This window comes from Chelonia mydas, chromosome 1, assembly GCF_015237465.2.
Source record: "Chelonia mydas isolate rCheMyd1 chromosome 1, rCheMyd1.pri.v2, whole genome shotgun sequence".
Taxonomy (NCBI): Eukaryota; Metazoa; Chordata; order Testudines; family Cheloniidae; genus Chelonia; species Chelonia mydas.
This window is the reverse complement of record NC_057849.1, coordinates 279,639,141-279,652,020: the sequence shown is the minus strand read 5'-3', so window position 1 is coordinate 279,652,020 and position 12,880 is coordinate 279,639,141. Positions and strand designations below refer to the sequence as shown.

At 47.8% G+C, this 12,880-nt stretch overlaps 1 protein-coding gene across 2 annotated transcripts in view; it reads left to right on the top strand.

The window, feature by feature from the left end:
• Positions 1-12,880, top strand: part of LOC114022105 (glioma pathogenesis-related protein 1) — a 58,627-nt gene that overhangs the window by 1,854 nt on the left and 43,893 nt on the right. For both annotated transcript variants that reach the window (XM_027832835.3, XM_043547634.1), the window contains exon 2: positions 9,028-9,273. In XM_027832835.3, coding sequence (XP_027688636.2) covers positions 9,028-9,273 — 246 coding nt within the window. The remainder of the gene's footprint in view (positions 1-9,027; positions 9,274-12,880) is intronic.

Below are 12,880 nucleotides of genomic sequence, written 5' to 3'. Positions count from 1 at the left end.
AGGGTAGCAAGAAAACATTCTACAAATACATTAGAAGCAACAGAAGACCAAGGACAGGGGAGGCCCTTTGTTCAGTGAGGGGGGAAAAGACAATAACAAAAAACGTGGAAATTTCAGTTTTAAGCAAAAAATTAAGTAGTGGTTGGATGTCTAACATAGTGAACGCCAGTGAAAATGTGGTAGGATCTCAGGCTAAAATAGGGAAAGAACAAGTTAAAGATTATTTAGACAAGTTAGATGTCTAGTCAGCAGGGCTTGATGAAATACATCCTAGAATTCTGAAGGAGCTGACTGCAGAGATATCCTGAGCCATTAGCAGTTATCTTTAAAAACTCATGGAAAACAGGCTAAGTTCTCTGTAAGCAGCGCAGCCACGCAGCAGCCTATTTAGTGCCATGCAGGCACTCAGGGAACCTGTCCAGGGACCTGTCGGGAGGGGCGCCTCTCCCCCGGCCCCAACATAGGCCAGCCCCCAACCTGCCATGGCAGCCCCCTAACCCCAACTATGCCACAGCCTGAACCTGCTGTGGTCGGGGCAACCCCCCAGCTGCAACTATGCTGTGGCTTGGACCTGCCACGACTGGGGTGCCCCAACTCCGGCCTGGAACCAGCCGCAGCTGGCGCAGTGCGGCCCGAACCTGGGTGGCCCTAGCCACTGCAGCCCAGCCCATATCTGTCGTGGGGCCCCCCTCCCTGAACCCAGCCCCGTCTGGACCACGGGGGCCGGGGGAAGGATGGCTATCCTGCGGCCCCAGCCCTGGAGCTGCCATGGCGGGGAGAGGTGCCTCTCCCCCCCAGCCCAGGTGTTGCTGCGGGGAGAGAGAGCTTGGGGGAGTCCTCTCTCCCTGCCGTAGCCCCGGAGCACCCTCCTGAACCCCTAACAACCTCATCCTCCGTGTCCCGCCAGAGCCTACACCCCCATCCGGAGCCCTCATGCCCCTGTACCCCAACCCTCTGCCCCAGCTCTGAGCCCCCTCCCACATTCCGAACCTCTTGGCCCCACCCCCACCACATGAATTTTGTTATGTGCATCGATATGAAGGTGATGTGTCACACATCACCTCCATATTGGTGCACATAACAATTCATTCTGCACATGGGTGGGAAAAATTAGAGGGAACACTGAAGACGGGAGAGATTCCAGAGGACTAGAAGAGGGCAAATGGTCAATTTATAAAAAGGGGAATAAGGACAACCCAGGGAATTACAGACCAGTTAGCTTAACATCAGTACCCAGAAAGATAATGGAGCAAATAATCAATTTGCAAACATCTAAAAAATAATAAGGTGATAAGTAACAGTCAACATGGATTTGTCAAGAACATATCATGTCAAACAAACTTAATAGCTTTCTTTGACAGGGTAACAATCCTTGTGGATGGGGGGAAGTGGTAGATGTGGTATATCTTGACTTTAGTAAGGCTTTTGATGCGATCTTCCATGACCTTCTCATAAACAAACTAGGGAAATACAACCTAGATGGAGTTACTATAAGCTGGGTGCATAACTGGTTGTAAAACTGTTCCCAGAGAGCAGTTATCAGTGGTTCACAAGCCAGAAGTTCCTATCAAGTGGGGTCCCATAGGGATCAGTTCTGGGTCTGGTTCTGTTCAATATCTTCAGAAATTATTTAGATAGTGCAGGCAATACCAAGCTGGGAGGGGTTGCCAGTACTTTGGAGGATAGGATTAAAACTCAAAATGATCTGGACAAACTGGAGAAATTATCTGAAGTAAATAGGATGAAATTCAATAGAATAAATGCAAAATACTCCACTTAGGAAGGAACTATCAGTTGCACACATACAAAATGGTAAATGACTGCCTAGAAAGGAGTACTGCAGAAAGGGATCTGGATTATAGTGGATCACAAGCTAACTATGAGTCACCAGTGTAACACTGTTGCAAAAAAAAATTTAAAAAAGCAAACATCATTTTGGGATGTATTAGCAAGAATATTGTAAGCAAGACATGAGAAGTAATTCTTCCACTCTACTTCATGCTGATAAGTCCTCAGCTAGAGTATTGGATCCAGTTCTGGGTGCCACATTTCAGGAAAGATGTGGACAAAGTGGAGAAAGTCCAGAGGAGAGCAACAAAAATTGATTAAAGGTCTAAAAATCATGACCCATGAGGACAGATTGAAAAAATTGGGTTTGTTTAGTCTGGAGAAGAGAAGACTGAGGTGGGACATGATAACAATTTTCAAGTACATACAGTACAATTTTCAAGTACATACAGTAAATGTTATACGGCCCTTTACTAACTGGAAAGCTCTATAAACTGGCATTTCTAAACTTCATAGAAAGTCCGGTTTATAGTACGGTTGGTGCGGGGCCAGCAGGCTACCTACCTGGCTCCACGTGGCTCCCTGGAAGCAGCCCCCTGCTGCTCCTAGGCCGAGGAACGGCCACGAGGAGTTCGGAGTACAGGAAGGGGTGCGGGGCTGCGAGTTGGGGTGTGGGAGGGAGTTTGGGTGTGGGAGGAGGCTTGGGGGAGGGGGTTGGGGCATGCGGGGGGTGGGGTGCTGGATCCGAGGGGGGACTCACCTAGGGCAGCTCCCCGCAAGCGGCGACCTGTCCCTGCTGCTCCTAGGCAGAGGTGTGGCAGGCAGCTCTGCGTGCTGTCTCTGCCCGCAGGCACCACCTCCCCAGCTCCCATTGGCCGCGGTTCCTGGCCAATGGGAGCTATAGAGCCAGAGCTCGGGGCGGGGTGGGGGCAGTGCGCAGAGTCCCCTCCTGCACCCAACTCCCTCCCAAAGCCCACACCCCACACTCCCTCCTGAACCCCAACCCCCAGCCCCACACCCCCTCCCATACTCAAACTTCCTCCCTCTTAGTTAACCGGAATTTTTCCCTTTCCAGCACCCCCCATTTCTCCAACATGCTGTATAAAAAAGCATTTACTTTAAAAGGCTGTTAGAAGGAGGAGGGCAAAAAAATGTTGTCATTAACCTCTGGACAAGAAGCAATGGGCTTAAATTGCAGCAAGGGAGGTTTAGGTTGGACATTAAGAAAAACTTCCTAACTGTCAGGGTAGTTAAGCACTGGAACAAATTTCCAGGGAGGTTATGGAATCTCTGTTATTAGAGGTTTTTAAGAACAGATTAGACAACACCTGTCAGGGATGGTCTAGTTAATACTTAGTCCTGTCTTGAATGCAGTGGACTGGACTAGATGACCTCTTGAGGTCCTTTCTTGTCCTATACTTCTATGATTCTATGTAGCGTAGACATGGCTACAGTTTTTGTACTGATTTTTCTAGATTGGTTTAGAAGACGCCACAGTTAAATCAGTGCAACCTGCTAGCATGGCCACAATTATATAGAGGGGCTTATATTGGTAAAGCTGTATAGTAAATTTTCAGAAACAACAATACCAATATAAGCATTATTAGAGCAGTAGAATTGCATCCACACCAGAGGATTGCACTGATTTAACCATAACTGTTTCTAATCCGATAGTTAAAGCAGTGCAAAAACTGAATGTGGACAAGCTCAAGGCTAAGGAAAGCCAAGTATTGCAAAGTATTCAGGTGAGGTATGTTATGCTGTGGGGGGAGCGGGCCTCCCTAGACCCTCCCCAGGTTCCGCTGTCCATTGTTTATCCTTGCTTCCTCCTCCCCCCATTGGCAGCACTGGGGGGGGAGCTCTATGACTCTGTGGCAACTGCACACAGGCAGAGGGTCAGGCTCCTCCCCTTCCCTTCCCCTTGCAAGGGATAAGGATCTGCCTGGAAAGAGGGCCAGACAGCCCCAGGATATTCAGTTCTAAGGGCGTAGGCTCCCAGAGTCTATTGCCTCTTTGCGACGTTTACCTTCTACCCCTCTTCCTGGGGTGTATTGCCTCACTATCAGTCAGGGTACTGCTGGGAGTGGTGCATCTTGCAACTGTCTTCTCCTCAGCTGGACTACCTCTGCTACCAGCAATCTCTGCATGGAGCAGCCTTCTTCCTGTTCATCTCTCCTTCCTGTGGTAAGTTTCCCCCTTTTAAGGTCCTCCTCCTCCAGGCTGAACAAGTCTTGTAGGTACATCTTGTTAGTGTGGAAGTCTTACTTGCACAAAATTCTCTGTTACTCACACTCTCTAGGGGCACCCACCTTTACTCATTTCCTAGGGCTCAAGGCGTAACCCTCTTAATTGAGGCACCCATCCTTACCCCGTTCCTAGGGCTCAAGCATAACCTTACACTTTAGGGCACCCACCCTTACCCTGTTTCTGGGGCTCAGGCATAACCCCGTCAATTTAGGCACCCACCCTCACCGTTCTGTGGGCTCAGGCATAACCTTACACTCTGCGGGTTTGCAGGGTCTTTTACCGGTGAAAGAGCCTTACACACTAATATCCTTATTCTCTATTTATTAACAATCACCAAAAACAGAATGCACACACTACACATACAATGCTCACCACTCCGAATTAGACAGGTGAACTTTTCTTGATGGCCAGTCAGGATCAGGTTCATCTGGGGGACTCCAGCTTCTGCACGGTGTCATTGGCAGAGTGTTGAGGTCTGGCAGGTCTATTTGAGGCTGTGTCCTGGAGTTGATTTCCAAAGAACTCCTTTTTGGACCCCAGTTTACATAGTGTAATTTGAGTCCTTTTTAGCTATACCTTAACCAATCATTATTCTAAAATTTTACTAACCAATCCTAACATAGTGTAACGACATTCTCTAACCAGTCCTACCCCACCAACTTAATTAATTTACACCTAGCAAAATTAATTATGTAACAGACAGAAACAATTAAAGAACCAGACTGAGACCATACAGATAAACAATAGGGAAGTGGGGACCATAATGACAAAACAATAAAGAAATGAGGATTTCACAGCCACAACTATTGATAAGTCATTTCTTGACAGACAGAATGCTATCAAACTAAGTTTTGTTTAACCATCTTAAGATCTGTTTCTTTATCTGGTGATAGTGGGTGCTATTAGGAGAGGGTCTCCTTACCAGCCCGATACTACATTGTTTTAATGTAGTTTAGATGGAATGTGAGGATGTGACTTCCTCCTTCTCAGCTAATGGCTGCTGCTCAGCTGCTCTTTTAATCTGGCCGCAGACGAAGGCCTTAGGCCAGTGGTGGGCAACCTGCGGCCCATCAGGATAATCCGCTGGCGGGCCACGAGACAGTTTGTTTACATTAACCCGCCGCAGGCATGGCCGCCTGCAGCTCCCAGTGGCCGCGGTTTGCTGTTCCCGGCCAATGGGAGCTGCGGGAAGCGGCAGCCGGCTGTGCCTGCGGACGGTCAATGTAAACAAACTGTCACGCGGCCCGTAAGTGGATTAACCTGATGGGCCGCAGGTTGCCCACCAGTGCCTTAGGCCTTACAACATGGTTGCAGACAAAGGCCTTATCCTTACAGAACAGGCCCAGAAGAGCTCATTAGCCTCCTCCATACTAGTATGAGGGCATGCTCCTTCAGATATGCGAACTGTTTGTTTTACAACTTACCGTTTTCACTCTATTAATAAATCTGTTTTTTAAGAAAACTATTGTTGTATGTGTGATGTCACACAGATGGCCCACAAAAATCCCGCACGAATCCCTCATTCCGTAAGGACAAGTGCTGAATAGTAAGAAATTTCAGGAACCTAATCCCTCCTCTCATGGTCTTGGTAACATGGGGCATGGAGAGGAAAATGTCCTCTCCCTTTAATGCATATCTGGCAACACAGGAGAGAAACCTAGTGTTCAAGGAGATGTGCATTGGTGAGGGCTCAGCTAACATTAATATTCCACTGTGAGAATTATCCCAACCAGAGTCAGTCACTTGTGGTGGAGTCAGTTCTGAATGTGCCTTAATCAACAACATTTATCCCATTAAACAGATACCAGGATATTCTGGCCACAATTTCCTGGTATTTTCATGGTTTCAGTTACAACTAATGGACTGCATTCATTTAAGATAGTTTTCTTCACAGTAAGACTACACAAACAAGCCAATCCTTATTCTCCAAGAAACAAAGGATTAGAGTAGCCAATATAGTGGTGGAGGAGTGCAGTGAAGGGAAGCTTGTTTCTACAGTTATCTTCCTTTCCATGGGTGATGGTCCCCAAACTGTGGGGCATGCCCCCCAAGGGCAGCATGGAGAAACATTCGGGGGAGGGGGAGATAGTGGGGCCCAACCCTGCTCTGACCTAAGCTATGTTCCAGTCCCACCTCAGCCCCGGCTGTGGCTTCGCTCCCAGCTGCAGCCGCAGCTCCAGCCCCACTCCCAGGCGTGACCCCACTCCTGGCCCCTGACCACGGCCCCCGGATCCTGGAGGCGGGATGTGGACTGGTAAGAGGGGGCGCAAGCAAAAAAGTTAGGGGATCCCTGGCATGGGGTGACCGTAAGTCCTGTTTTGACCCCAGATGTCCCAGCTTTTTTGGCAAAACTGGTAATCAGTTGGCAAGAGCAAATGGGACAAATGCCCAGTTTTACCAAAAAGAGGCTTTGGGGGGGTGAGCAGCAGGGCTCGTGGGGGAGGAGTGGAGGGGGCTTGGGCCAGCTCTGTGCGAGGGAGGAGGGTGGCTTGGGTGAGTGGCTCAGGCTAGTCCAACATAGGGGCAGGGGAGAGGGGTTTGGGCTAGTGCTGTGCCGAACGGGGAAATGGGGGCCCCCTCAGGCCAGCTGTGTGCCACATGGTGGGGCCCCTCAGGCCAGCTCCACATCGCGCGGGGGAAGGGGGACCCCTCGGCCAGCTCTGTGCGGGGCTTGGGTGAGCAGCTCCACACAAGGGGTCAATATGCTCATCCTACCACAGACTGCACCTTCCAGCCCAGCCACAGGGTGGGGTCTCAGGCAGAAGAAGAGGAACAGGGCAGTGGGGCACCAGTTAGAGAGGAGGAGCAGGAGCCGGGGCCTGGTTCTGGTGCTCCTGCAGGGCCCCCAAATTGGCCAGGGCCCCTAGGCACAGTGCCCGTTGGCCCATGTGATAATATGCCACGGGCTGGAGGATTTTATGTGTATTTACCTGTTTCCATAAGCTCTGTTTCAGAAAATGTGTTTTTTAAGAAGTAATAGACACAGAACTGAAACTATGTTATGTATGCAATTTGACATTTCCTTGATTGATATGTAAACACTAAAACTCCCAAATAAACTACTTGACCAAAAACAAAACAAAAAACAAAAGAACAGTTGTGTGTGTAAAGTAATGTAAATTATGTCATTTCTTACTTTAAGATAAAAATGCATTTTTAAAATTTTATGCACTGATTAAAAAAAGTTGCCACCACTGGGATACTCAGGATCTCTTTTAATGTCAACAACATCAGGTGCCCAGGCACACAGGTGAGTGTTGCCTGCTCTCAAGTAACCCAGGGAAGAAAGGGGTGGGGGGTTACACACACTTACCCAAGGTTCCTTCCCCTGCATTGGGCTTACTGGTGGGACTGGCTGGACTGCAGTAGGGTCAAAAACAGATCTTGGCTCACTGTGCAGCTGGTTCCCCTGGCTGCCTGTCTTCCATACACCTCCTCCTCCTTGTTCACGAGCCTGTGACTCGGGCTCTTTGGAGGTATCCACAGTGCTGTAAGGGTGGTAGTGGAGTCTCTGTCAAGTAGGGCATGCATCTCTTTGTAAAAGTGGCCAGGTCTGCAGACCGATTGTTGGCCTCCCTAGCCTTCTGGTATGCCTACCAAAGCTCCTTGGCTTTCACGCAGCATTGCTGGTCCTGTTGTAGCCCCTGTCCTGATTCACCAAGCAATCTGCTCATAGATATCCACCATTCTATGTCTGGACATCCAATATTTCCTGTCTGCGCATCTGGAGGCAGAGCATGTAGCTGGCATGGTCAGCATGGCAGTTGCACTCAACAGTGGAGAGCTGCTAGGTGTCCTCACCAAGCCAGGCAATCTGGAAAAGGAATTTCAAAAATTAACAGGGCTTTAAAGGGAAGGGTGGGCTTCCAGTCTCTGTGACCTTTGGCAGCAGAGTTCACAATGGTGACCAGAGCGGTCAGCACTGGGCATTGTGGAACAGCTGCTGGGGGACAATAAAGGTCGACTTAAGTAATGCAATATCTACACTCACACTGCATTGACCTAAGTACATCAAACTTGGCTCTATGTCACATGGGAACATGGCGTTATTAAGTTGGCGTAATGGGGCTCTTATGTTGGTGGGAGCCAAATTTAAGTGTAGAGTCATGACTAGGTCAACGTAAGGTCAACATAAGCTGCCTTGTGTTGACCTAACTTTGTAGTGTAGACCAGACCTAAGTTTTCTACAGCAACACAAGAAAAAAAAAGAAAATGTTGCAATGAGTCATAGAAGGTGATTCATTCTATAACACAACAACTGTCTTTTGTTCTACATCTGCAGAAGTGTTAACTGCCCACTTCACTTTGAATGGTCTCTTACAACAATCTGTTCCTCTTTGTATTTAGCTGACACACTCTGGATATGTCTACTTAGCAACTGACACTTATGGCTGGCCCATGCCATCCAGCTCAGGCTCACAGAGCTCAGGCTGTGGGGATGTTTCATTTCAGGCTCTAGCTGGTGCCCAGGCTCTAGGACCCTGTGAGGGGGAGGGTCCTAGGCCTTTTGCTGCAGCTCGAACCCGGAAGTCTACACAGCAATGAAACAACCCTGTGGCCCGAGCCCTGCAAACCGAGTCAGTTGGCATGAACCAGATGCAGGCATCTAGTTGCTGTGTAGTCATACCCTCTGAGTACCTTTCCCTGACCTAACAAATAGCTCTATGTAGGCTCGAAAGCTTGTCTCTTTCACCTGCAGAAGTTGATTCAATAATCATCCACCTTGTCACTCTTCTATGAGTAAGTCAGTTTACATTTCTATACAGCTACCCTAAAGTTCACTGGTAAGTTAAAGACAGGATTTTGGAGTGCTTGACTGGATGACAGAAGGGGAACAAAATATTTGTATTGTATAGTTTTACAGAATTTACAGACAATTTTAGTTAAAGTCAATTTATAGCTATTCATTTTCTACTTTAATTTGTCTGATGGATACAAATGCCATTGTAATTTAACTCTCTGCATAGCTTCTTCAACTTTACTGTTTTGCAGACTTGGGATGCAGCTTTAGCACGGACTGCCAGGGCATGGGCAAAAAAATGCCTTTTTAAACATAGTCCATATTTAACAAAAAAATTTATGTCCCATCCTCATTATGGGCATGTTGGAGAAAATATCTGGACTGGACATTACGGGATATTTGGTGTCCCTGAAGCCATCAAATTATGGACCGATGAAGTCCAGCACTACGATCTTCAGACTCACAAGTGTACTAAAACATGTGGTCATTATACTCAGGTAACAATTTTCATTGCTAAAACAGTTTACACAGCTCAAAGCACAATCCCAAGAATTAGAATTGGTGGACACAATAAATAATTACCAGTTAGTGGCAAATAGCTGTTATAATGAGTGACCCATACCCCACTTTCTTTCAATGTTCCATTTAGATACGTTTACAGCCCCCATCATCATACTGTCTGCTAACTCTTAAGATACAGTTTGAAAACGATCACCCTCGGTTGCACAACAACTGTGAAAGACTTCCTAGCTAATACTGTGATTATGTTAACTGTTGTAAACAGAAATTTTCTCTAACTTGGTGTTCAATCTAGCCAAAGCACCTCACTCATCTTTTCTAAGTTTTTCAATCTTATAAGAAATAAAGAAAATTCTGTAGCGGAAAATGGGGAATGTGACGCGGCTCCACTCATCACACTGGTGACTCCTGCTGGCCGTCTTTGGGATTAGCTCCGTAGGTCAGTATGCCCACTCCTGGTGGTGCCTTGTCTGCCGTCACTTTTGCTCCCGGACCCACGTCACTCCAAGGACTGTGGCGTCTTCTTCATGAGCGTCTGTATCATGCTCTGTGCTCCCCCCTTCCAGGGGTCAGTACCGCAACCCAACTGTTCCAGCACTTCCCCAGTTGCGACGGGGGAGGGTAGGGGGACCTGGACCCACCCATTACTCCGTGTCCTGGCACAGGGACCCTGTAGATGGCAGCCACGTGCTGCATCCCCTACAGCTCATCAGTACCTTTCCCTGGACCACTTTCCTGTGGCCCCAGGACCCTCTTCGACCTTGCCTCAGGGCCTCAGCCTGCAAATCCCAGCTGCCAGCCAGAAGCTCTCTCTAGCTCTCCTGGTCCCTGCTAGCAGCACTGCTTTGTCTAGGGTGCTACCTTCTTTCTGCCTGACTAGGAGCCTGATTTTCCCTCCGTGAACTCCAGGCAGCTACTGAATCCACTCTGCCCTGCAGTCTTCTTCTATGTGCCTGCCAGGCCCTGATTGGCTGCTTCTTGCAGCCCCTCTCCTATTGGCTGCTTCTCTCTCAGCCTCCCTAGGGCTCTATTAACCCCTTACAGGCCAGTGTGGGGCAGATGCCCCATCACAGGGGGGAAGAAAAGAGATAACTAGTTATTTGACAGAAATATAACTCTGTTTTATTTGTATCAAAAAGGTAAATAAGCTTTATGAAAATCTTAAATGATTGTGAATCCACATGAACTTTGAAACAGAATTGTTTTCCAGTATTGCAGATATAGTCACATTTTACCTCTCTGAAACAGTAGTTAATTTTGTCAGGCTCAAATTGTTAGCTAGCAGCCAATAGAAGTGGGTATTTAAAAGAAAGACTTCATCCTTTATTTTTAATTATGAAACACCAGATTGTGAGTTATGCTTATATGTTGATCTTGCATTTTTTCATGTAGTGAAACCTATTAACAGCCACTGGAGTGACTACCAGTTCATCAAGTGGCTTCTGCACTTATGGGACCAAGGCAGCTGTATTGTGAGCTTCCAGAAGCTTTTACAGAGAAGTAAAGGGCCACTCACCTCTTCCCTTCCCTCATGTAGAGTTCTGAGGTTATAAAAGGGGGAGTTAGTCCCAACTGCCTGTTTCTTCTAATTGCCAAGGGTGCCATATCATCTAATTGCCAGATCACACTCAATATCCTCAGTGCTTACTTTGGTTCCATGGTCCTTTTAAGATCCTGCAACAGGTTAATCCAGTCACTTTTGAACTCCAGAGAGCGGGGTAGTTGAAGATTCATCTGGTGATTCACGTATCACTTTTGAAACCCAACACGGAAACCCTTTCCCTCACAGGACCCAGCTGCCTCCTCCATCAGTACAGGTACAGGGTCACAAGAATTATTCATTTAATGAGATCCTGGACTCTAAATGTAAACATGTCAGACTCTGGTATCTTGTTGACTGGGAGGGGTGCAGGCCTGAGGAGCACACCTCGGAATCTGCAGAAAATGTACATGCTACCACACTTGTGCGGGTGTTCCACAGGAATTATCCTGAAAAGCCTGGTTTCACATCACCCTGAGAGTGCCCCTTGGGGAGGTGATGATGTCATCAGAGACCACAGGTCTATTAGGAGCTTGTACATTCCAGCCTGCCATCCAGTGACCTAACAATTTCCAGAATTGAAGCTGAACCCCAACAAAGGTTTACAGTCCTGGAATCTAATTGGCAGAACGCTGAGGGACCTGATTGGTTCACAGCTTCTATATAAATCCAGCTCAGGAACAGGAAGTTGTCCTTGCAACTAGAATCTCCCTGCTTAGGACTGCTTCCACTGCAATACCTGTTCTTGCTACTTGCCATTGATCTCCTGGTAACCTGACCCTGCCTGCCTCCTGACACCTGACTCTCAGTTTTGCCCTTTAGCTTGCCTTGAACTCCGTCCTTCTAGTATCTGACCTGGCCTGACTCCTGACTCCCAACGCTTGCTCTGACCACTAGATCAAACTGCCCACGCTCTGGTCGTTACAAAGGCCTCGGTTCCCTTGACTGTATATGCCACAAATGGTACTGAAATCTATGGACCTGAGTGGGTTGACGGAGTCTGGTGCTTATGGTCAAGCTTTGCAAAGAGCTGCTCAGTATCATGGCTCCATATCTGGATGGACTTGGAGGTCTGTGTTGGGGTTTCTCAGTGATCTGACTTTCATCCTAACACTCCTGGGCCAGACCACAACTTGGGTTTTATCCTAGAACAGCAGGGTCAGGTCCCCCGTCTCCCAGTCAAGTCTTACTCACAGTCCTGGTCTTTCCCCCGTAGTTCACTCTGTCTCAGCTGCTACAGCGTCTGCCTTCTTGCAGCCAGTCTCTCATCCACTATCCCCCTGCACTTGACTGCCAGAGCTTCCTTTTAAGCAGGTCCTCCATAGGAAGCATACCTGGCAGCTGCTGGGGGCAGGGCCTTCTTAGTCCAATACTGCTCCACCACTCCTTTTAACCTTAGTGTGGGGGCTGTAAGCCCCATCACAAGGACACAGTGCTTTCTCAGAAGCTGGTCAAGGACTCAAGGTGCATTTCTTTAACTTTGCCTATAAATATATAGCAGTGTACATATTTATTTAAAAGAAAAAACAGTTACCAAAACACTCCACTTCACAATACTGGAGTTTAGTGACTGATTTAGTGATAGTCTTCGTCTTGGATCAGCAGCAACTGGGGTCGAAGAGCTTGCCATCCATTCTGTATTAGATGTGAAGTACAGAGGGGAGCTTGTCAGCGTTGAGAAGGAGGATGACAGCAATGAAGATGGAGGGGTTGGAGCGATGACATAGCCTTTCTTTACTCCTGTCTTGACTAGGAAGGGGTCCGTTTTGTATCCATTGTTGGTGTGGAGGAGTTGGAGGACGGCAACAAATTTTGGCGGGCATCCAAATCTAAGGAGAATTCTCTACATAGCCTCATGATTGATGGAGTCAAATGCTTTCTTGAAGTCGATGAAAGCCATGTACAGAGGTTGATGTTGCTCACGGCACTTTTCCTGAAGTTGGCAGGCAGTGAAGATTATGTCAGTGGTACCACAAGGTGGCCTGAATCCACATTGTGACCTTGGGAGGATTTCTTCTGCCAAGGGAAGCAGCTGGTTGAGGAGA